Source organism: Lytechinus variegatus, chromosome 15 (genome assembly GCF_018143015.1).
Source record: "Lytechinus variegatus isolate NC3 chromosome 15, Lvar_3.0, whole genome shotgun sequence".
NCBI classification, from domain to species: Eukaryota; Metazoa; Echinodermata; class Echinoidea; order Temnopleuroida; family Toxopneustidae; genus Lytechinus; species Lytechinus variegatus.
The window spans coordinates 4,295,764-4,320,763 of NC_054754.1; the positions used below are offsets into that span (position 1 = coordinate 4,295,764).

The following is a 25,000-nucleotide window of genomic DNA, read 5'->3' on the forward strand; positions in this document are numbered from 1 at the left end:
ATTCCTTTCAAGTTTCTCTGAATCACTGAGTCAGGAAACACTTGAATTTTATTTAGTCAGTCATTTGAAGATTTTAATAATCGTGAAGCAACATAATTGGCAGAATGAGTATTAAAAATATATTCACCTAGACTCCACACCACATTTATGTGCAATCTGATCCAACCTCACACATGAACTTGCATGTATACTCTATTATGTTTCCCTTTCATGAAATCCCATGAATGAATTAATTGTACTGTAAGCAATATCAAGCAAACCTATCTGATAAAGTTAATGTGCTTGCTTAAAGATTAAGGGAGCAGAATTATGTGTAAAACAGATAATAGAGTAACTCTGATCAAAACATTCTATCTAAATATTGCATTACAAGGTTAAGAAATTATCATATATCCCTTCCCCCTCCAAAAAAATTAAAATCGTGAAAACAGAAATTTCCACCTTTAACAAACTAAAATGAAATGAAGTGTAATATTTTTTATGCTTTATCCATCTGTAATTATTAGCCAGCTTAATAATTTATGAACTAACTTATTTTTAGTACATGAAAGCAATGCACCAAAGTTTAGTGTTGGTATTTGAACATTAGGCTATATATATATGCAAATCATGCAGACTCTTATAAGCAAAGATACAAATTTATTCATCTTTATTGATGAAAAGTCTGAGAAAGGCTTAAAACTGAACTGTAAACTTAAAAGGGCAACAATTATTAGCTACATCCAGTTTATCTATGTTAATGGCAAAAGAATATGTACATGTAGTTGCAGCAAACAATTATTTCATGGGAAAGTCTTTAGAATCAAGGTTGATTGTCATTCTATCATAGATCTAGATAAATAACATTAACTTATCTTTGTGAAATCGTGAAATCTTAGCCAAAAACTGACAACACTCATGATCACTAACACAGAAAAACATATGTGGGACAGTGTATCAATATTGCTTGGAAACATACCTGACTTTTGATGGAAATTATTTTGCTAATTTCTCAGCAATTACACATTTTCTTCAAGAGCCTTATTTTTTAAATTTATTTTATGTATTTAATATATTAAAACACTTGGTTGGTCATTTCAATTGATTCTGATTGAACTACTTTAAGTTTGTGATCTTTACGACAACTGGCAAATTTCTCTTTAATGACATTAATAACCACTTCAAAAGGGTCATTAAAGGTCATTAGTGGACCAAACTCTTTGTTTTTACCCCATAGTCATACAGTAAAAGGGTACTGTACCATAACCTGTGAAAAAGATATCAATATCACAATTTTATGTCGTTACTCACGTTACACCATCGTTACTCACGTTACATCGTTACTCACGTTACATTTTTTGGGCCTCATTCTTTGTAATAGCATGACATGTATACAGCTCCTACTTTATTTTTCTTATCAGGTACAAGGAGTATGAAGAAAATTTCCATTGGCACATTTTGAATGGAAGGGAATATTAAAAAATCAAACTTTTTCAGTTTTTTCGTTACTCACGTTACATTGGTTTAAGCGATGGGGTGGCATGCTTTTTACCCACTCAGGGGATTGGGAGACACTTTTGTGTCTTTGGCAACTCAAAGCTAATGCTCAATACATTCTAAAAATCAACTAAACAACTGCTGACCATTCTTTAATTATTTTTTAATTCAAATTAATTCTTCAGGTAAATTTTACTGTTTTTTCTCAATAAAGTTGTAAGTTGAGTTCAAATTTCAATATTTGCAATTCTTGATGGAATTTTTGGAAAAAAATTGCTGTTCCGTATGCCCAGAAGTATACTGAACAAAATTAGGTGGGTGACAAGTTCCGAATTATGAATTTATTTTTTCACCCCACGGCACCCATCTCATGGAATTGCCCAACTGATTCTAAAATTTCCATTTGCTTCGTTTAGGGACTGAGTCCCAATGCATAAACATTACTATCATGGTGACTTTGCCATCCACTGGTAACTACCATGGTTACAGTGCTAAGCAGCCAATCAGAATCAAGGATTTCAGGGAAGATCCATTGGATAGTAACGTTGATATGATAGTAACTTTTATGAAACAGGGCCCGCTGGTTCTGGTACATGTAGGCAATGGCTAGAAGTCATTTACCCTGTATCACTCATTGCCCATGAACTATCTGGCCCGTATTCTGAAGTAGAGTTTAACTTAAACTCAGGTTTAAAGTTGTGGTTAAAGTATGGATAACCAATTGTTACATAAATTACTACCAGTAGAGATATCATATTTCAGCTCATTTGGCTCTCAAATCATTCGTAATTGCCTAGGAAGTATAAATAGACGTAGATTATTGTCTTCACCATTCAAGAATCAGGAAAGAGAACAGTAAATTATAAGAAACATACAACTAAATAACAATTTTGACACTTTTGGCTTTCCATGATTTTAGCACAGACTTTATAGACCATGGGGGGTGTTTCACAAAGATTTAAGTATGACTTAGAGTCGCACTTAAATGTCTAGTTGCGCGCAGTATGAAAGGCATGACAGCATTGGTCAGATCATGCCAAGAGGACGCGCACTACTGCGTATTGATCAATAAGATTGCGCGTTGCATATCATGTACGCGTCGACATTTAAGTGCGACCTAAGTCATACTTAAATCTTTGTGAAACACACTTAGACCATGGTCTAAGTTAAACCTGACTCCAGAATATGGGCTTCAGGTTCCAGGGGTCAATGGTTAAAATTTGTGTAATCTGTTGACTTCTGAATTCAGAAATTTACAAATTATATCCAGAGGATGTGTTGTCTGTATTGAGAAAAAATAGTAATTTTTACTTTAAAAATTCAATTAGGAAATTTGTTTATCTGAATGATAAGCACAAAAAATTATTTTATATGGCTTTGTAACTAATCATTGTCATTTTTTCATCGGGAAACCTGATATCTATATATATATCACACTGAAACATTTGTAACTCTCTGAACCTACCAGATTCTTTAACCTTACGATCGATGGCTGTTCAGAATGTAGCTGTAACACTATAGGGAGTGTGGACGGCAACTGCGACAGCCAAGGCCAGTGCAACTGCCTACCATCAGCCACAGGACTGCACTGTGATGAATGCCCTTCAGGTTAGTTTATTTACACCCCCTTCTTGCAAGATGGTCAAGTAAAGTCCAGTGTTCCATTATAACCCCAGCTCTCTCAGACTACTAAAGTCTGTTAGAAAATTCAACCCACTCCCCACATAGAAGCTCCAGACTATTCTAGAGCCTGACCCAGAGCAATCCTCGGCATATTTTAAAGTGTACACTGAGGTGTCACATGATATACCCATAGATTAAAGATAGACTGGTAGATGTAGCGACAAAATAAAATTTTCACAGAATTGAGCAAAACTTATGCCACTTATGCCAAAAAAGAGGTTAAATGATATCTACCAAATGATTTTTCAGGAAAATGTACAATTACAGAGTAATGATCAAATTAAGATAAGAAAAATTACTGAAAAATGCTTGTCTATTTATAATGTGGTCTTACATTTTGTTTCCTGTATAGCTACACCAGGAAAAGCATGTGGTAACAGAATAAATATAATTTCAAGCAAGCCTGAATTTGATTAAACTATTTTGTTCTTAATATATATACCAGAGATTGAAAAGCTCTTATGGATTGCTTCCAGCCATTTCCTATCAAAATTTGATTCTTATACCAGAACTGAAACTGAACTTTAATCACATGGCAATAATCAGGGTCTGTTATACTGCATGTATATGGCCCCTATAATGTTTTCTAATTGTATTTAAGCCATGGTCCAACTTTAACTCTTAGATTATGGGAAGCTTAAACTCAAAATTTTGTTCACCTTGCATGTTTCTTTAAAAGAAATACACTAACGTTACATGTTCCTTATGTTAAGTTTTGTACCGGAGACAAAAACTGGTCAGTTATTATTCTTACAAAGTTGGTAAAAGATTTGAGTGTCAAATTAGGTGATAAATTGCACTTGTACTTTGAGAGATTTTGTCCCACAATTCGCTATCCATATTTAATCACACAGACCTTCACGTTTATAATTTCGTGGAGCTCAATAAATCGCTCTCCTTATTTTTTTGAGGAGCTCAATTGAGCTCCTCAGAATCGCTCTCTGTGAGGAGCTCAAATCAATTCATTACAATACATTAGGCCCGGTTTGAAAGTCCATTTTTGATGCACGTGTACACGGCGTGTTTTTCGGTCGTGTACACTTGTACACGTTGTAAACACTGAGTGAGAGTGAGTTACAGTATTTTTTCAGTGTTTCCTACATGTAGCCTAAGTCACGGTTTTAAAGCTTACCTGAGAAGTTAGAAGTATCAATCCACAAAAATTGGTGCAATTAAAAAGTTTACTCAGCTTATTAGTCGATTTGACAGTCTCATAGGCTCAATACACCAACCTAGAAATGTTCTTTCCGATGAAGTTTTTTTCTTGATTCGTGTTCCTAAGGGGTCCTAGAACAAATTCAGCTTGGTTGCCAAAAGTTGCCGTTTGGGCAATTTTGCTAATTTGCATAAATCCAAAATGGCCGCCAGATGCCATCTTGAAAACCTAACTTTTGAACCCCTGTCCACAAAATGATGAGTAATGACTCGTTTTAGGGGTTTAGAGATGTGTAGAACTGATTTCTGTAATCATTTTTGCAATATAAGGTCATCTTTAGGTCAAATCCAAGATGGCCGCCATATGCAATCTTGAAAAATTGACTTTTGTTCCCCTTGCCCAAGAATAATAATAATAATAATAATAATAGGCATTTATATAGCGCCATCTATCTAGAAATATTCTATTCCGAGGCGCGTTGTTATTATTATTACCCCGGCTTTAGCTCGAGCTGCCTTTCAGCGCTCATGCATTCAAGGAATTAATCCTGCCGGGTACCCATTCACCTCACCTGGGTCGAGTGCAGAATGACGAGTAATACCTCTACTTAGGGGTTTTGGGGTGTGCATAATCCATTTCTGCTTTCTATTTTGCAATATAATGTCATCTTCAGGTCAAATCCAAGATGGCCGCCATATGACACCATCTTGAAATATCAATTTTTGAACCCTTTGCCCCAGAATCATGCATAATAACTCTATTCATGAGTCATTAGATATGTTGATTCAATTCATGTAGTTATTTTGCACAAAGGATAATCTTCAGATAAAATCCAAGATGGCCGCCAACCGCCATCTTGAAAAATTACTGTCTGAGGCTTATACGTGTTAGAACTAATGTAAAGGGATTTCAGTAAGATACTCATTTCTTTTATTAATTCTCAAGTTTTTGTCCCAGAATCATGAATAATATCCCTCTTTTCGTGAGTTATTTGGTATGTTTATTCAATTTCTGTTCATAATTTTGCAATGTAGGATCATCTCCAGGTCAAAATAATCCAACATGACCACTAAACGCCATATTAAGAAAAAAAAACTACTTCCGAGACTATTGAACCTTGAAGAAGTGCTGTCCCTAATAAGGTTGTTGTTATGTATTGGAGCTCATGTAAGGGGATTTCAGTGAGAATGATTCATTTCTTTTAATCACTCCATTTTTAGTTCAAGGTCAAGTCATGTCTAAGATGGTCAGATGGTTGATAGATTTCGTCATTAACCGATTACTTTAGAATTAAACCATTCAAGGTTTGGGCTATGATTTCGGGAGTTTTGGTCCCTCTTTTATTTCTGTGCAGCCATACTTTTCCAGTGAAATGACTTAAAAGTATTATTTGAATTAAAAAGTGATTTCTCCGTATTTTTTTTCAAAAAAATTGATTTAATTATTAACTTCCTTTATAATTATTATTGGACTTTTCCTCCTGACAAGAGCCATTGACTTGGTCAGCAGGAGTGCACTCTTTAGCCTCCTGCAGAAGATAGGCTCCCCAAGACTGTTCCACGGTCAGGATTGTTCTCATTCGTGAAATGTTTTACGGAAACGATGTCGCCCCTGCCTCTCAAGAAGTGGGAGTACAAGACCTAGTCATACATAACAGCTGCCTATCTTGTGCATGTAAGGGGTTTTAAACATCCATCAGACTTTGAGACAGTCAGAAATCCTGATAGACTCAAGACACCGACTTTCCTCCAGATATGTATACAGTACACACTCGTCTGGTTATGGTGGACTCCTCACCTACCTTGGACTGACTATATGTCTCTTGTCCCCTTTCACAGGACAAGCATATAAGCATCAGGATTGTAATATCTGTCACAGTCATGGCCAAGCTCCTGCACGGAAGTAAGTCCTGGAAAACGTACGCCGACCAAGAAAAGTGGCTAAACACCTTCCATGTCAGCTGCCTCGGACGTATCATGCATGTTAAATGGCAGGACAAAGTGAAAAATACAGAGGCCCTTCAGCGTACGTGCTGGCATCAAAAGCTTATTCTCGCTCCTTAGTCAAAGGCACCTCAGGTGGTTGGGGCATGTTTGCCCCATGAAACCTTGGCGAATCCCTTCTTGGATTCGCCAAGGTAAGGTAAGCTGTGTGATTGGTCTCACCCCATCGATAGATCACACCTCCGTTTTAAAGACACATGCAAATATGACATAAAACTTGCCGGCATAAACACTAACACTTATGAAGGTGTAGATGATAGTCGCCATCCATTCTATGGAGAGCTACTAAGTACAGGGGTCAAGACGTCAGAAAATAATCGGAATGCTAAATTGGCAGACCAAAGGCCTAGGAGGAAGGCTAGGGCAGCATCTCTATATAAACGTGTCTCAGCGCCATCCTCCTTCATCTGTAAAAATTTGCTCTAGAGACTGCCACTCTAGAGTGGAGCTCTATAGTCACTCTCGAAAATGTAAGGCCTAGCGCTACACCATCGTCTTTTAAGGCAAACTGATGCCTACCAATCATGGACACATTGATTTAGAAAAATAATATTGATAAAACACTTTCAAATTGAAATAAGACCCTAAAAGCCTCTTCAGTACAAAGGTATGAATGGACCTTAAAAAAATACACTCGAAATGGATAGCCCAAACCTAAAGAGGATTCATTCTAAGTTGAGCAATTAATGTTGAAATGAACTTGAGAATTAATAAAAGAAATGAGTATTCTTACTGAAATCCCTTTACATTAGTTCTAACACGTATAAGCCTCAGACAGTAATTTTTCAAGATGGCGGTTGGCGGCCATCTTGGATTTGATCTGAAGATTATCTTTTGTGCAAAATAACTACATGAATTGAATCAACATACCTAATGACTCATGAATAGAGTTATTATTCATGATTCTGGGGCAAAGGGTTCAACAATTGATATTTCAAGATGGTGTCATATGGCGGCCATCTTGGATTTGACCTGAAGATGACATTATATTGCAAAATAGAAAGCAGAAATGGATTATGCACACCCCAAAACCCCTAAATAGAGGTATTACTCGTCATTCTGGGGCAAGGGGAACACAAGTCAATTTTTCAAGATTGCATATGGCGGCCATCTTGGATTTGACCTAAAGATGACCTTATATTGCAAAAATGATTACAGAAATCAGTTCTACACATCTCTAAACCCCTAAAACGAGTCATTACTCATCATTTTGTGGACAGGGGTTCAAAAGTTAGGTTTTCAAGATGGCATCTGGCGGCCATTTTGGATTTATGCAAATTAGCAAAATTGCCCAAACGGCAACTTTTGGCAACCAAGCTGAATTTGTTCTAGGACCCCATAGGAACACGAATCAAGAAAAAAACTTCATCGGAAAGAACATTTCTAGGTTCGGAAAATGTCAAATCGACTATAGCAGCGCATTAAATTGATAAAGAATGCAAAAGTAAATCAGTGCAGGGCCCTAGTTAGCGCCGACGTTCATTGGATGCGCATTTTGCATACTGTACCGTACATGCATGCACAGATCGCTGCAGAATTAAGTGTAACTGAAGTTATCGATTGATTTTCATTATTTTATTGCCAATTTGAGGAGCGTGTGTTTGTAGGCTTGTAGCTCATGTTTATGAGCGTATAACACGTAACTGGAGCAATGATCGCTGTCGCAATTGGTGATTCTCAAATTGGCTCTAAAAGTGATGGAAGAACGCTTTCGAGAGTCTCCAGTTACGTGTTATACGCTCATACACATGTGCTACAAGCCTACAAACACACGCTCCTCAAATTGGCAATAAAATAATGAAAATCAATCGATAACTTCAGTTACTCTCAATTCTGCAGCGATCTATGCATGCATGTACGGTACAGTATGCAAAATGCGCATCCAACGAACGTCGGCGCTAACTAGGGCCCTGCACTGACCGGAGCATACCCATTTCGTGTGGTACAAAAACTTGAGTCTCCAGAATAAATGTGGATTAAATCGGCGATTTTGGAAGTAAACTCACTCTAGGTTAATTGAAATATATTGACATACATGTATTAGTGATTAAAACATGTGCAGTGTCTGAGAACTAAGAATTAATGTGAGGATGTGAGCTTGTTCACTGACTTTACAGTCCCACGCAAGCTTTATGCATATGCTACCGTGTACACGGTGATGGAATATAGTACACGTGCACTGACTTGACCGGGCGTGTACACGTGTACCCGTGTACCCGAAACGGGCCTACAATACATGTATGATAGATTGTAGATTTTTCTTAACATTGTATATATGCAATAGCTGTGTTAGCTATTAATTAATCTGTGGTGAAACTAGGCCTGGGTCACGTCAATACGTTTACAAGATGTCGTACGCGCTCCTGCTAAAAAAAAAAAATGAAAAAAAAATTGCTAAAATTTCACATTTTACATCTTTATATCCATGAAATGGCCTTCTTTTTTCCATAATTCCTTGAAATTACTTTGATTTTGTTTAGAACTATCAGAAAAATGAAGAATATTCACCACTTTCCCAACTCTGATTTGAACTTACCTCGGTAAATATTATAGTCCCACATGTAGACTTCCATGGTGTTGCCATGAAAATCTACATATGGGACTACATGGGACTGCAATATTTACCGAGATTAAATTAAAATCAGAGTCGGGAAAGTGGTGAATATTCTTCATTTTTCTGATAGATTTCAACTAAATCAAAGTAATTTCAAGGAATTATGGAAAAAAGAAGGCCATTTCATGGATTTAAAGATGTGAAATGTGAAATTTTAGAATTTTTTTTTTCATTTTTTTGTGTTTTTGTTTTTTGAGGAGCGCAATTTTTTGCTCTCCTTATTTTTTTTAAGGAGCGCGGTAATGGGAGCGCCGGCGCGATCGCGCTCCTCAAAAATGAAGGTCTGATCACAATTTAAGAGTAGAGTTAAATTAAACACTGGTCCCAATAGAGTCCTATACGTCAACCTTTGTGCACCTGTGTGAATATGGTTGATTAATTACAATTCTTCTTGTTACTCTTCACCAGGAACATACGGTTTTGGACCATACAGTGAGCGAGGCTGCATCGAGTGTCTCTGCTCCTCTCACACAACGAACTGTACATCAGCAACGGACTGGTTCCTCAACAGGGTTGAAAGCCAGTATTCTCTCCTCAACTTTGAGGGCGCTGTGTCAGATAGATGGACAGGCATTACGGGAGATGGAGATGAGGTTCCAATCGTCAGTGAGCCAATTCTGGAGATCACTGATCCAAGGTACATGTATGATGTATGTACTTACTCCACTCCATGTGGAGCATTCTAGCGAAATGTCTTTGCTTTTGTTTCCGTCCTTTCTCTAGGATTGAGCAAGAACTCATCAACCCTAGAAGTGCACAATGCCTTTTTCTTTTCACCTTATCTACATATACCTTTGTGTGCATGATGCATAAACTTTCTTCACTCAATGTGGAATATTCTACCAAAATTCATCATTGTTTTGCTTCTATTTCTGTCCATTCTCTAGGTTTGTGCTCAATCATATTATCTAGGAACACAAATTACCTCTTCCTTTTCACCATATCTGTTCCCTGGTGCTAATGATACGTGCAATTTCTCCACCTCATGTGGAACATTGTCGCAAAATTCTTCTTTCTGTCCTTTCTCTAGGTTTGTGCAAAAGCATATTGACCGTGGAAACTCAAAATAACTCTTCCCCTTTAACCCATCTGTTTACCTGATGCATGTACTTTCTCCACTCCATGTGTAACATTTTTCTTTTTATTTTTAGAGTAATTCTCCCAACATCAGGGATATTTATTGATCTGTAGTCTAGTCTAGATAAATGTACGATGTACTGTATACAATACAGTGAAAACTCACTTTAACAGAGTCCTTATATTGGTTCTGTTAACCTTGTCATAGCTATATTGTTATTATATCAGATTTGAATTTGAGCCTACAGCCAAATATAACCTTGCTACAGTGTAGCATTTTAGGAACTCCCCTCATGTCTTTGCTTCTATTTCTGTCTTTTATCTAGGTTTGTCCTGCAGCTTGTTGACCCTGGGAACACGGATGACCTCTTCTTCCTCTCTCCATACCCGTACCTTGGCGATCACCGCACTGCTTACGGACAGCAGCTGGAGATCAAGCTCAGCCAGACTACATCGGCGAACCAGACCCGGTCTACAGAGGGCGATGTATATATGTATGGAGGGTGTGGAGCGTGCGAGCCTCTTGTTGCCAGCCTTCCCTACGTTCCTGGTTCCCCTGTCACAAATGCAACTACTTATCAGGTTTGAGCCCAGAATATCTTAACCACTTGTTTGATATGAAAGCTGCTATGTAGATCTTACTGCAGTCACTGCATTATCTTTATTTGTACTTACAGCTTAATGAAACACAAGGGGGCATCAAATCCAAGGTTGCAGGCTGCTTTGAGCATGAGGGGTGTATATCCTGGGGAGGTGGCTCTACATTGTAAAGTTGTACGGATGTGCACATCTTGGGGAAGTGCATGGAACTAATGTTTGGATAATCAGCTGTTGAATGCAGAAGAAGGGATACAAATTTCATCTTGCCTCTGCCTTGGCCCGATGTGCACCCACTGCACCCCTAGCCTACATGTATGCCATTGAAACCAAGTTGTTCACATTCTTTGCACGTACACTACCACCTCCTAGTAATAGCTATACCTCTAAAAAGAAATATATAGAGTGTATGAGCATAACAAGCATTTTTTTTAAAAATACCTCTACTCTGTATTGAATTCTTCTTGTTCTATATTAGGGCAATTCCATAACCTAATTAAACATTTTGCACGTTCATCTCTTGTTTGTTCTTGAATAGTTTAAGCTGCATGAGAACTACTGGAATCTTGGCAATATGAGCGGAGCTCGACCCACAATGCAACAGGTGGTGAGGATTCTTGCAGACATATCTGAGATCAGGATTCGTGCCAAGTACACTACGGTACATATTATTTGCAAATGTTTGCTTGTTGAGATGGTTCATTTCATTTTGCAATTTTTTTTGTATCTTGATAAAGATATGGTTCCAGAAAGACAATAAATTGCCTGGTATTTTTCATCAATTTAAATTGGCAACTTATTCATTATAAATTACAATCATTCCAAAATAGAATTATTCATGTATACATTTACGTGTATGTAAAGTGAGTTTTGGGTTAAATCCATACAGTCCGACCTTTCTTATCAGGCCTCCCCTTATCCGGATATCTCTATCATCCGGACGCACACTTGCCGAGATTTTTTTTTAATTCAATTTAGTACGTGAGAAAATGAGATTGCAATCTAAACTCAATCTTATATGCAAACTCCCTTTGATTACATATATATTTTCCAATATTATCTACCTAAAATATTATTTTTCATGAAAATATTTCACCCAAATCACTGAAAGAACTTAGGCAGGATAACTTTCCAGTAAATCGGGGCGCAGTGCAAACATTTCATCACGTTCTCTTTTTGTTTCCCCAGTAAAAACAACACATGTCTCGCTAGCTAACGCTAGGCCTCAATACGGACAGGGCCATCTAACATGTTTGAGCCTACAGTCAGTTTAACAATGGCTGACATTACGAAGCTGCGATAGCTGCCGCGATGATCTAATTGTAAAACTTACTTTCATCGAGTCATTCATTCTCTTTCTTTCGAGGAATGCTCAATTTATACCTCAATCATTTTAGCAGGTAAATTATCCAACAGTTTTGGCCATCGTTTGTTTTCATTTCCGTTAAAATATCGCCTTTAATTTGCACTGACACTGCAGTGAATACCGGTACTGTCTGTACGCCCAGTACAATAGATACTGTGTACTGTAGCTACCGCCGTTGGGGAGGATCGAGGCCGCAGCTGCGTGTATTTAATATTGGTTCTCCCAGATCCGGATAAATCCCTTATCCGGATTGGTGCTGGTCCCAACGAGTCCGGATAAGAGAGGTCGGACTGTATTGATTTGAATTGTTTTACGACACAAAGAAAGGTTCTATCCTATTTTCTTCCAAGAAAAAATGTTATTTTTCCATTTTGAGTTTGGGCTTTGAAACTTACTCATGATGCTGGCTTGCATGAAAGAGACGGAGCAAATTTTATTTTTCTGTTTCATATCCAGCTTCCAGGCCAGTCGGTCTACTTTCACGATTCATCTTTGACTGAAGCCAGCAATAATCTTACAGCAGCTTCAAGTGATGTCACTGTGGACTATGTGGAAGACTGCTTCTGCCCTGCAGAATACACAGTAAGACTTAGGGGGTGTTGCAAGAAAATGTTTGCAATCAATTGCAAATATTCTATTGCAATTTTACAATAAAAAGATCAACTTTAACTGTAGCAGATTAGGAATCATTTGCAAATTTGCAATTAATTTGTAAACTAATGATTGATTTAGGGACCAGAAAAAGACTTGCAATCGATCGCAAGTTTCTTGCAGCGCCCCGTAAGAAAACTTTATAACTCTGCAACCACACTGCAGTTTGAATCCATCTCGCATCATTACTTGTACTTGAATAGCACTGAGATGAATAGTGGTATTATATTTAAAAACATTATTTACCTACACCCATGCCGATAACGAAGCCCAATTTACATTGACTGGTAAATGTGATTACTACAAATAATTGTTGTACAGCCATATACGGTAGACCAAATTGATCTTTTGGGGTGTTGCAAGTAAATATTTCCAGTAAAATGCAGATTTCTGTTGCATTTTTACAATTGATATTAAGATCAATTTTAGCTGAAGCAAATAAGTCTATGCTCCTTGTTGCAATGACATATTTACAATTAATTCTAAGACATATTCCCAAACCCCAAACTGAAATCATGAAAAAGTCCTTTCAATGTTATGGTCCATTCCTCTGGAAATAGCTTCCCCCTAATCTTAGAAATTCAACATCCGTTCAAGTATTCAAAACTAAATGTAAAATTATTTTTGCTGAAGCCTTAGTTTAGACCCCACTATTTTTTTTTTACTTTAACTTTACATGTACAATGTAAATGTTTCCTTATGTTATTATGATTGTACGATTGTATGTTCTTTTCATTGTTGCAGGGCCTCTTTGTAAATCAGTTCTCTAACTGAAAGGGCTACCTTACTTTAATAAAAAAAAATGAAATAAATTAATTTGACATGATTGGTTTGGTGACCTCCATTAGAATGTTGATTTCACCTGCAATTCCCCTTTGCGTTTCCCCAGGGCCAGTTTTGTGAGCAGTGCGCTGCAGGATACCGCAGGGCCACCCCTGGGGATGGTTCCTTCTCCACCTGTGTCCCCTGCGACTGCAACGGACACAGCGACCTACCCTGCGACCCTGAGACCGGGGTGTGCAGGGGTTGCCAGGACAACACGGGAGGGGATTTCTGTGAGCGCTGTCTTGATGGTTACTACGGCGATGCCCTCGGAGGAACACCAGGTGGGCTCTAAATCGAATTATTTTGTAATGTTTGCTGATTTCTTTTGGCAACATAAACAGAGCTGCCAACCAATACGTTTTTGGCGTAGTTAGAACGTTTTTGCAACCAAAAATATGACAATAAGTTTTTTCTTTAAATAATAAGATTTTGTTTAAAAAAATAATAATGTATCTATGTTTCTATATATCTTTCACAAATATAGTATTGGATGAATGTAATTATAGATATTTTCTCAATCATTTTGTTAAAACATGGGTGAGATACATGTATACACACGTTTCAAATTTTTTTTTTTCATCTGCAAGAGCAGTGCGCATTTTAGCTTGCATGCAGCTTGAGTGCTGCGATGAGCGGATGCGCCACACATTTTATTATGTGATACAGTTTTTTTTGGGAAAATCCATATTTTTAATCACTGATCTCTTTTGGCAATAGTTATAGAAACATAAAGAGAGAAGAAGAGAATACTTAGTAGTGAAACCATACAAAAAATCATAAATCAGAGCCTAAAATGAGATGAGCCTTTTAATGAGTGGCAAATGGGATTACTGTCTTTGGTTCTCCACAATTAGGAGGCTAATAGAAGCTGTGATACAGTTTTTTTTGGGAAAATCCATTTTTTTAATCATTGATCTCTTTTGGCAAGAGTTATAGAAACATAAAGAGAGAAGAAGAGAATAGTTAGTAGTGAAACCATACAAAAAATCATAAATCAGAGCCTAAAATGAGATGAGCCTTTTAATGAGTGGCAAATGGGATTACTGTCTTTGGTTCTCCACAATTAAGAGGCTGATAGAAGCAGGAAGCATATATTTTTAGATTTATAAAGAGAGAAGAGAATGATGCTACATAATATCAATAAAATCTCTTTGATTTGAGGCCAAATACTTGAACTTAAACATGCATGCAATTTTTTTTCATGCTCTGTGAGGTAAAAACAATACATACTTGACTCATGTAGAGATTAGTGAAACAAGTTGGGGCACAAAAAGACAGCTTGACAGACAGAATTTGGCTTGGGCTTGTAACACGAAGCTTAGTGATAGATTGCACCTTTGATTTGTATGCTTGATTAACATAATGACTGTTCTTCGTAAAATTCATACTTTTTGTACATGCAAGTTCACGTGCCCAGTTGTGTAAAACAGGGTCCCTAGCAAAATTCTAGCAAGGGTCAGCATTTAGACCTGAAACCTCTATTCATCACCAGGGCCTGTAACATACATGTAGTCGTTTGCGATGAACTGCAAATTACAAAAAAGAATCTCTCCTGATTGGTCCGTGGTCAGTGTTTGGAACAGAGTGCACATTCATGCGGAAATGATTCTATTGGCCGTTAGTGATAGATTGTAACCTTTAAAGTTACAAATCCAAGAGGTGATCTCTCCTGAGTTAATATATGAAATTGTCCTTTCTTCCGTTGTTTCAAAGGTGACTGCTCTCCTTGCCAATGTCCGGGAGTACCGGGTGCAAACTCCTTTGCTGCTACCTGTGATGCCAATGGCCTGTGCATAGACTGTGCAGAAGGGCATGGCGGGGACTTCTGTGAATACTGTCTTGAGGGTTACTACGGTGTGCCCTCCGACCCAGAGGTGAGGCTGTGATGGTGTATGGGGGACCGATATTCAGTTAAAAGTTTTGATTATTTAAGTAAATTAGTTAGCGTTTTTCTTAGCTAAGCAAAATTCTTATACTCGTATTCAATTCACTTCTCGGTATTTTACTTTATCAAGCCAACATTAAGCGAAATACATACCAATGACCATTGTGGCGTCATAAAGCCTAAGCCAAATAATGCGCATTTAATGCATCCATCTTTGCATAGTACAGTAGACTTTGCCTATGTACATTACATTAAAGCAAAGTGCTTAGCTAGATATAGCATTTGAATAGAATAGATGGTTAAGCATTTTTTAGAAGCAGACTACTGAGTATCATACTTGAAATTCTGCCCAAAGTATGAAAATAATTTTTATTTTTGAATAGGGAAGCTGTCTGGATTTTTTGCTAAACCAGTCGAGTTCCACTTATGAATAAACTGACTCTGTTTGTGGGCGAATTTATCCTTTTTGGAGTCTAAGTTAGGGAAGAAAGCACAAAAAATTTGTCCTGTATTGTTTTTCAAGTAAGAGGAGTAATGAAATTTAATTATTCCCACTTAGATTTTTTTTACTTGATATACATGTGCCATGAGCAAACAAAGTTTAAAGTGGGTATACGATTGGGCTTAGAGGAGATACAACTAAGTGATCATTCGGTTTGTTGCAAATCTTACCGATCGAACTTCTCCCCGAGTTTTCGCCCAATGCTCACAAAACTTGGCACAAACATTTACTTGAAGTGTAGAAATGCAAAATTTAAACTTTGATTGCATTAGTTATTGCGATGCTGTGGTATCTGCATATATCACATCATTAAAGGACAAGTCCACCCCAACAAAAGCTTGATTTGAATAAAAAGAGAAAAATTCAACAAGCATAACACTGAAAAATTCATCAAAATCGGATGTAAAATATGAAAGTTGTGACATTTCAAAGTTTCCCTTATTTTTAACAAAATAGTTATGTGAACGAGCCAGTTACATCCAAAGGAGAGAGTCGATGATGTCACTCACTCACTATTTCTTTTGTTTTTTATTGTTTGAATTATGAAAAATTTTGATATCCTCGTTATTGTCATGTGAAATGAAGTTTCATTCCTCCCTGAACACGTGGAATTCCGTTCTTTTAACATTTTGTGGTTCAGGCAAGGAAGTCCTAATTGTCAAATTCGTAAAAATTGAAATATTGTATAATTCAAACAATAAAAAACGAAAGAAATAGTGAGTGAAAGACATCATTGACTCTCTCATTTGGATATAACTGGCTCGTTCACATACCTATTTTGTTGAAAATAAGCGAAACTTTGAAATGTCATAAATTTCTTAATTTACATCCGATTTTGATGAAATTTTCAGCATTGTGCTTGTCTGATTTTTCTCTATTGATTCAAATCAACATTTTTCTGAGGTGGACTTGACCTTTAAATTAGAAAAAATCTTTTGAGAGCTTACTTCTGTATTTCCTTTGCACATAAAGCATTTCTAATGTTATGTTGATGGTATTTTTACAGAATAATGGAGGTCGTTGCCAGCCTTGCTACTGCAACCTGAGCCCGGCAGTTTGTGATAGTACAACAGGGCAGTGTCAGAACTGCACAGGGAATACTGAGGGACAGGAGTGTGAGGTTTGCCAATTTGGCTACTGGGGAAACATCGATAGCTGCCAAGGTAAGGATTAAGAGTGAATGAATGGATGGATGGTTGGGTGGGTGGAAGGATGGATGGAAGGGTGGATGGATGGATGGATGGAAGGATGGAGGAAGGGATGGATGGATGGATGGATGGAAGGGTGGATGGATGGATGGATGGAAGGATGGAGGAAGGGATGGATGGATGGAGGGTTGGGTGGATGGATGGATGGATGGTTGGATGGATGGTTGGATGGATGGATGGGTGGATGGATCGTTGGGTGGTTGGATGGATGGATGGTTGGTTGGTTGGATGGATGGTTGGGTGGGTGGGTGAATGGATGGAAGGATGGGGATGGATGGGTGGATGGAAGGAAGGAAGGATAGATGGAAGGATGGATGGTTGGATGGATGGTTGGATGGAAGGATGGATGGATGGATGGAGGAAGGGATGGATGGAGGAAGGGGTTAATTGATGGATGGATGAATTAATGGAGGAGGAAGGGATGGATGGATGGGTGGGTGGATGGATCGTTGGGTGGGTGGATGGATGGATGGATGGTTGGTTGGTTGGATGGATGGTTGGGTGGGTGGGTGGATGGATGGAAGGATGGGGATGGATGGGTGGATGGAAGGAAGGAAGGATAGATGGAAGGATGGATGGTTGGATGGATGGTTGGATGGATGGAAGGATGGATGGATGGAGGAAGGGATGGATGGATGGATGGAGGAAGGGGTTAATTGATGGATGGATGGATGGATGAATTAATGGAGGAGGAAGGGATGGATGGTTGGATGGATGGATGGATGGATGGAAGGATGGATGTATGGAAGGATGGATGGATGGAAGGAAGGATGGATGGTTGGATGGGTTGATGGATGGAAGGATGGATGGAAAGATGGATGGATTGTTGGATGGATTGATGGATTGTTGGTTGGATGGATGGATGGTTGGATGGATGGATGGTTGGTTGGTTGGATGGATGGTTGGTTGGATGGAAGGATGGATGGATGGAAGGATGGATGGATGGAGGAAGGGATGGATGGATAGATGGAGGAAGAGGTTAATTGATGGATGAATTAATGGAGGAGGAAGGGATGGATAGATGGTTGGATGGATGGATGAATGGAAGGAAGGATGGAAGGAAGGATGGATGGTTGGATGGATGGATGGGTTGATGGATGGAAAGATGGGTGGATGGTTGGATGGATGGAAGGATGGATGAATGGGTGGGTGGGTGATTTTGATGGATGGAGGGAGGGAGAGAAGGACTTGATTGAAATCTTGAAATTATATAAACTAAATAAAGAGCATATTCACACAATCCCAGTTGTCAAGAGTACACATTTTCAGGGAAAATCTACAGTGAATGTTACACAGTTTTAATAATACTTTGAAATTAAAATGTATTCTTTAAGTATCAAAGCTTCATTATTTCAAGCAAGTTTACTTTAAAAGTGTTTGTCCAAAAACAGTCCTGTGGAAAAAAATGTTATTTACATTTAGGCATAACTCTTAATCAGTGTTTTGTAAGTGATAAATCAGTGATTCTATAAATAATGAAAGACCCTTGCCTAAATAAAAAAGTGAAACCATAAAAAATTTAATCAATGATTTTCCGTGGAAATGTACCATGCCCAGACAATTAGGGTGTGATAGATATAGATAAAAATAAACATAACAATATGTATTCATTTCTAAAGTCTGAACTCTCCCCCCCCCCTTCTGGAATGAACAGCAATTTATGATTCACATAGAGAGTAGAATGTGTGCCTATATGTAATAGCTGGTGTAGAAAAGGTGACAGGACAAGCAAATTGAAGAATTCATAAGAACACAAAGATTCTTTTTTTTTATTTATTAGAAATCCAAATTATATAGGCATTGTTTTACATGTACAATCAGGGTATATTTTCAACAACTTGCTATCTGCACATCATGAGAAAAATAAGAACAATTTACATTTACAGAACAGAAAAGTGTTTTGTAAGTGAAAAGTATTCTGAATAGTTGGAGACCGGAGAAACAAGGCCGGATAAACGAGGTTAGACTGTGTAACAAAAAGCCTTTAAATTCAGGTTTGGTAAGTACTGAAGCATTGGTACATGAATAAGATTGAATTACTATTAAAAGTAACTGGGTGACCTTATGCCTCGCAATTAAAAAGAAATATCACTTGTTAATGATGCACAAACTAAAATAAGGAAAAACAATGCAACTTATTTTTGTCAAATGAGACAGCTCGGTATACCCTGATTGTAAATGACCCATAAGAACAATTTGCATGCAGAACAGAAAAGTGTTTTGTAAGTGAAAAGTAATCTGAATACTAGGTGAAAGCTGGATTAACAAGGCCGGATAAATGAGGATAGACCGTGCTACAAAAAGCCTTTAAATTCAGGATTTTGTAAGTACATGTACGGAAGCATTGGTTATTAGATTGAACCGCTATTAAAAATAACTGGGTGACCTTATGCCTTAGAATGTAAATTGAATATCATATCACTTGTCAATGATGCACAAACTAAAATGAGGAAAAACAAGGCAACTTATTTTTGTCAAATGAGACAGCTCGGTATATCCTGATTGTAAATGACCCATAAGAACAATTTGCATGTAGAACAGAAAAGTGTTTTGTAAGTGAAAATTATTCTGAATGGGTGAAGGCCAGATAAACAAGGACGGACTATGCTACAAAAAGCCTCTAAATTAAGGGTTGTGTAAGTAATCAAGCATTGGTTATTAACTTCTTAGATTGAATTACTATTAAAAATAACTGGGTGAGCTTACGCCTCACAATTTAAAACAAATATATCACTTGTTAATAATGCACAAACTAGAATGAGGAAAAATATAGCAAATTTCTTTTTGTCAAATAAGACGGCTAAGTATAACCTGATTGTAAACAACCTGTAAGAACAATTCAAATTTAGAACAGAAAAGTGTTTTGTAAGTGAAAAGTATTCTGAATACTAAGTGAAGGCTGGATAAACAAGGATAGACCATGTTTAATACAAAAAACCTTAAAATGCAGGATTTTGTAAGTACGGGAGCATTGGTTATTAGATTGAACCGCTATTAAAAATAACTGGGTGACCTTATGCCTTAGAATGTAAATTGAATACAGGGGTATGAGAGTTCAGCTTTTTAGCTGATTTCAGCTATATTTGTTCTTAATTGTCAGCATTCTTTGTTTTTTGTCTGTACAAAAGTATAGGAGCTTTTTTAATTTCAGCTATTTTAATTTGTTCTTGCTCACACCCCTGTGAATATCATATCACTTGTTGATGTTGCACAAACTAAAATGAGAAAAAAAAAGGAATTTTTTTTTGTCAAATAAGACAGCTTGGTATACCCTGATTGTAAACAACCTGTAAGAACAATTCGCTTTTAGAATACAAGTGTTTTGTAAATGAAAAATATTTATGGAACGAGTCATTTATGAATAAAGGAAGGCCGGATAAACAAGGACGAATTGTGTTACAAAAAGATATATCTTGTTTTTGTTTGGAAGCCAGCACTCTATTAAATATCAGTATTTTGTAGCTTATACATAGATATGAATTACATTAATAGGAACTTTATGAAGTCATTTATCAAAATCCGATATTACTGATAGGCAACCGGAAATATAAACAAACTTTTAAAGGCCCTGTCATGTTATGTTACCCCACTTCTAAATGAACTACACTAGCTGCCTGTTTCTGATAGAATATTTTATCGAATACTTGTTCAAACCTATAAATCTCTGTCAACCACACTACCTTATTTCTTCATTATTTCAGCAACAAAGATCTACAATGTACATACTCTCTTCGTTCTGCAGCTGCTCCTTCCTATGTCATTCCAAAATCCAGAAAACAGGCTGGTTTCAACTCCTTTCAATCTCTTGCCCCCCATGTCTGGAACAAACTCCCTCCATCTTTTCGAAACCTCTCTTTTCTTGACCTCTTGAAAAAACATCTCAAAACACATTTATATAACCATAAACCTTAACTTGCTTTATGCAAATGCAATCAACAGCACTTTGTATCCTCTGGAAAAAACGCTGTATACATGTAAATCCAATTATTATTATTATTATGTGCAAGTTTGCAGGTGAGTTTGAGTAATCATCCACAACTCGCCTGCCAAAAAGTTTTAGGCATGTTCAAAACTTGTCTTTGGGCAAATCAGACATGCGTGCTCTCCTTCGGGCAAATGCGTGAGCAATACCTGTGAGATACATGTACTGTCAATGTGCTTGACTGGCGGCAGGACTGACTTGCTGGTAACCTGTAGGTCACTTTTCAAATTCATTATTTCAAATCTCTTAAAGGACAAGTCCACCCCAACAAAAACTTGATTTGAATAAAAAGAGAAAAATTCAACGAGCATAACACTGAAAATTTCATCAAAATCGGATGTAAAATAAGAAAGTTATGGCATTTTAAAGTTTCGCTTATTTTCAACAAAATAGTTATATGAACGAGCCAGTTACATCCAAATGAGGGAACTGATGACATCACTCACTCACTATTTCTTTTGTATTTTATTATATGAAATATGAAATATTTTTATTTTCTCGTCATTGTCATGTGAAATGAAGTTTCATTCCTCCCTGAACACGTGGAATTCCATTATTTTAACATTTTGTGCTTCAGGCAAGGAGGTCCTAGTCGTCAAATTCGTAAAAATTGAAATATTGTATAATTCAAACAATAAAAAACAAAAGAAATAGTGAGTGAGTGACATCATCGACTCTCTCATTTGGATGTAACTGGCTCGTTCATATAACTATTTTGTTGAAAATAAGCAAAACTTTGAAATGTCATAACTTTCTTATTTTACATCCGATTTTGATGAAATTTTCAGCATTGTGCTTGTCTGATTTTTCTCTATTGATACAAATCAACATTTTTCTGAGGTGGACTTGACCTTTAAAAAACAGGGTACAATATATAGTGAGTCAAGCTGAAAGAGTAAACACAGGTGGGTTGTCAGGTCCAGACTTGTCTCCCTGTCATTTCTTAAATTAATTTGTAACAACAAAGGTTTCACTATTAATCATGACTAATTCATGATTATTTCCTCTCATGCCTATATTTTAACCTAAATTCTTCACTATATTATTATTTTACCTGTTATTGATTGAAATCATTTAATTCCATGTTAATGATTGGAAAAGTATTGCTGACGATTTCTATCATAAAGACATTCAAAACAAAATGTCAACCCCCTAAAAAATACACAAAATTTTCACATAACACTAAAATACATACATGTGAAATAACATTTCAAATGTTTTTGTGCATTTGATCAGATTCCCACATAGACTCTCTCTCTCTTAAAAAAAAATAGTTCAAGGGCTTGATTTATGAATTTACAGCTAAATTCGAATGTCCTGCATATATTTCAATTTCTTATAGAATGCACCTGTAACCTTACCGGGGGTTACGGCAATTGCACCCAGGATACCGGTACCTGCTACTGCTACCCCAATGTCATCGGTAGTGAATGCACCGAGTGCGCCCCTGATACCTGGGGCTTCGCCAGTGGAACCGGCTGCTTGGATTGCGAGTGTCATCCTGTTGGTACAGTTGGTCAACAGACCCAGTGTAATTTGGTGAGTGTTGTGTACCCGGGGGGGGGGGGTGTTTCACAAAGATTTAAGTTCGACTTAGAGTCGTACTTAAATGCTGAGTCGTATGCGATATGCAACGCAAAATCTTATTGATTGATATGCAGAAGTGCGTGTCCTCTTGACATGATCTGACCGATGCAGTTGTTCCTTGTATAACGCACACAGCTAGGCATTTGTATGGTTTATGAATTTATGATTATGTTGTATTATTATTATATTCGATGCAAATTTTTGTAAAGCGCTTTGGTACAAACGTGAATTGCGTTTCTTAAATACAAGTATTATCATTATTATTGTTTAAGTGCAAATCTAATTCATAATTGCCTCTTTGTCAGACACCCCCCTGTTTATTCTCTCTCTCTCTGTATATGTGAATATAGATATACAGTGTATTTGGGTGGTCAATGCTTTGTATTGTTTTCCATTAACTGTGTGCTTGAAATGATTCATCTTAAAATACATGTAAATCATACTTTTTTGAGGTTATTAGGACTAATATAGATGAACAAACTAGCCAACAATATTATTTGTGTATAGATGAAATATTTCTTCTTTTTTGTGCTTTTGGTGATCACTATGCAACTCATGTAAAATACAATAAATTTAACCAACAACACACAGCATAAAGGTTTTAACTGATAACATACCATTCAATGGCACCTCAATGTGATTGTTTTGTACCAATTTGTTCATGCGTTAGAAAATAAAAGAGGAAATTTGAAGTCTTTGTCCTCATTTTCATAATTGTCTTTCTGAAATGCTACAGGTCACCGGCCAGTGCAGCTGCAAGTCATTAGTGACGGGCCAGAAGTGTGATGGGTGCATGATGGGATACTATGACGTAGATCAGGAATGTATTGGTGAGATCATTGTTAATGAATGTGTTGCTATGTCAGATAACCTGAGGTCTGTTTTTAGACCAATACTCCCCACAAGATGAAGGATGAAAGTGTTTTGGATAATAATGCTACGACAATTTTGTTTAGGAGCAGATTTAAAAAAAATTACAAAAAAGAGACTTGGAGGCATTATTGAAGCTCCTCCCCAATAACATGTACTGCTTATCATTATATTCAGTACAGATTTAGTTGACAGTATTGTGATTAGAACGAAGACGGCAGTTTTGAGGGCAGATTAGCCTCTCTTTTGACTTAATTCACTTTAGATGTTGTTTGAAGGTTTGCATGGTGGCATGTACAATTGCTGATGTGGTTTACGGTACACCATGTGGAGTGTTATAGAAGCAGTGGATAGAAGAAGAGAAGGAAGTGGATAGGCGAGAAAGTGGAGATTTGAGAATAGAGTATTCTTTCTTGAGAATAGTCCTGAAAAGGACTGTAAACCAGAAGGAATGTTGAGTGAGAACAGCTTGAGTAGTAGAGCTGATGAGGAGATGCTGGCTTGCGTCGGCGAGTAGAGATGATGAGTAGTAGAGAGACTCGACGTTTCGGACAGGTTGACTGTCCGTCTTCTGTCAACCTCTATCCCTAGCTGACAATAACTAAAGTGACAATAACTAAAGTGAATTATAATTCACTTTAGTAATTGTCAGCTAGGGATAGAAGAAAACTCATGGTTATTTAGAACCGTGCCGCTCGATTAATTTTTGGTTTTGGATCCCGAACTCATACTACACCCTTACTTGAGGAACTCCACTTGCTACCTCTATTCCAACGTATTCAGTTTAAAGTCTGGTTATATGTCATACTTGCCAACCATTCCGATTTTGGTGGAATCATCCTGATTTTTTATTGCCAATTCCGCATTACGAATATCAACTCCATAATTCCGATTTTCATTAATTTTTACATTGATGATATTAAAAAAACGGCTGGAGCGAAGGTTAGACCAATCTGAAGCTTGCGGACACCTGGATATCGCGATATCCCAAATAGCATTATTTTTCCACTAACTGAACACACTCTTGTACGTAGTTTTTCACTTTGCCTATCTCACATGGCGCGCACATTGCAGAAGCGCGTGCAAACACAGCTAGAGCGACAACACATGCAAATACAATGCATGCTGCGACGTCGCGAGCGCGAGTATACCTCGCTGCTAACCCAGGAAGCTTCGGCCTGTGCCGGGTTACCGACGGGCCGGAGCTCCGTGGGTTACCGCGCTGCAAGTGCATACGTGTGGAAACGTAAGATCCAGCTCAACGATCGTCGGATTAATGGCCAAAGTCATAGTTTTCCGTGAAATTTTGAAGCCAAAATTACAAATTTAGTGTGTGGAAACTGGATACCGTCGCCAATGCGTCGTTTGGATTGTGAATGTGAGTTGTGACTGTGATTCCGATCGTTATACAGACAGTGCATGGGTGCACTGGGCAGTGACTGAGTACCGGTACCTAGCCCAGTCGCGGCCCGCCCGCTTAGTGTACCGTACCGGTGCATTTGCAATTGCATAAGTTCA

The 25,000-nt window shown here is 37.5% G+C and overlaps 1 protein-coding gene across 1 annotated transcript in view; it reads left to right on the forward strand.

Moving 5' to 3' along the window:
* The window catches only part of LOC121428978 (laminin subunit beta-1-like), a 91,200-nt gene that overhangs the window by 32,224 nt on the left and 33,976 nt on the right, over positions 1–25,000 (forward strand). The window contains exons 16-25 of the mRNA XM_041625874.1: positions 2,945–3,084; positions 9,341–9,569; positions 10,336–10,591; positions 11,145–11,267; positions 12,429–12,554; positions 13,513–13,729; positions 15,162–15,322; positions 16,842–16,998; positions 22,368–22,564; positions 23,349–23,442. Coding sequence (XP_041481808.1) covers positions 2,945–3,084; positions 9,341–9,569; positions 10,336–10,591; positions 11,145–11,267; positions 12,429–12,554; positions 13,513–13,729; positions 15,162–15,322; positions 16,842–16,998; positions 22,368–22,564; positions 23,349–23,442 — 1,700 coding nt within the window. The remainder of the gene's footprint in view (positions 1–2,944; positions 3,085–9,340; positions 9,570–10,335; positions 10,592–11,144; positions 11,268–12,428; positions 12,555–13,512; positions 13,730–15,161; positions 15,323–16,841; positions 16,999–22,367; positions 22,565–23,348; positions 23,443–25,000) is intronic.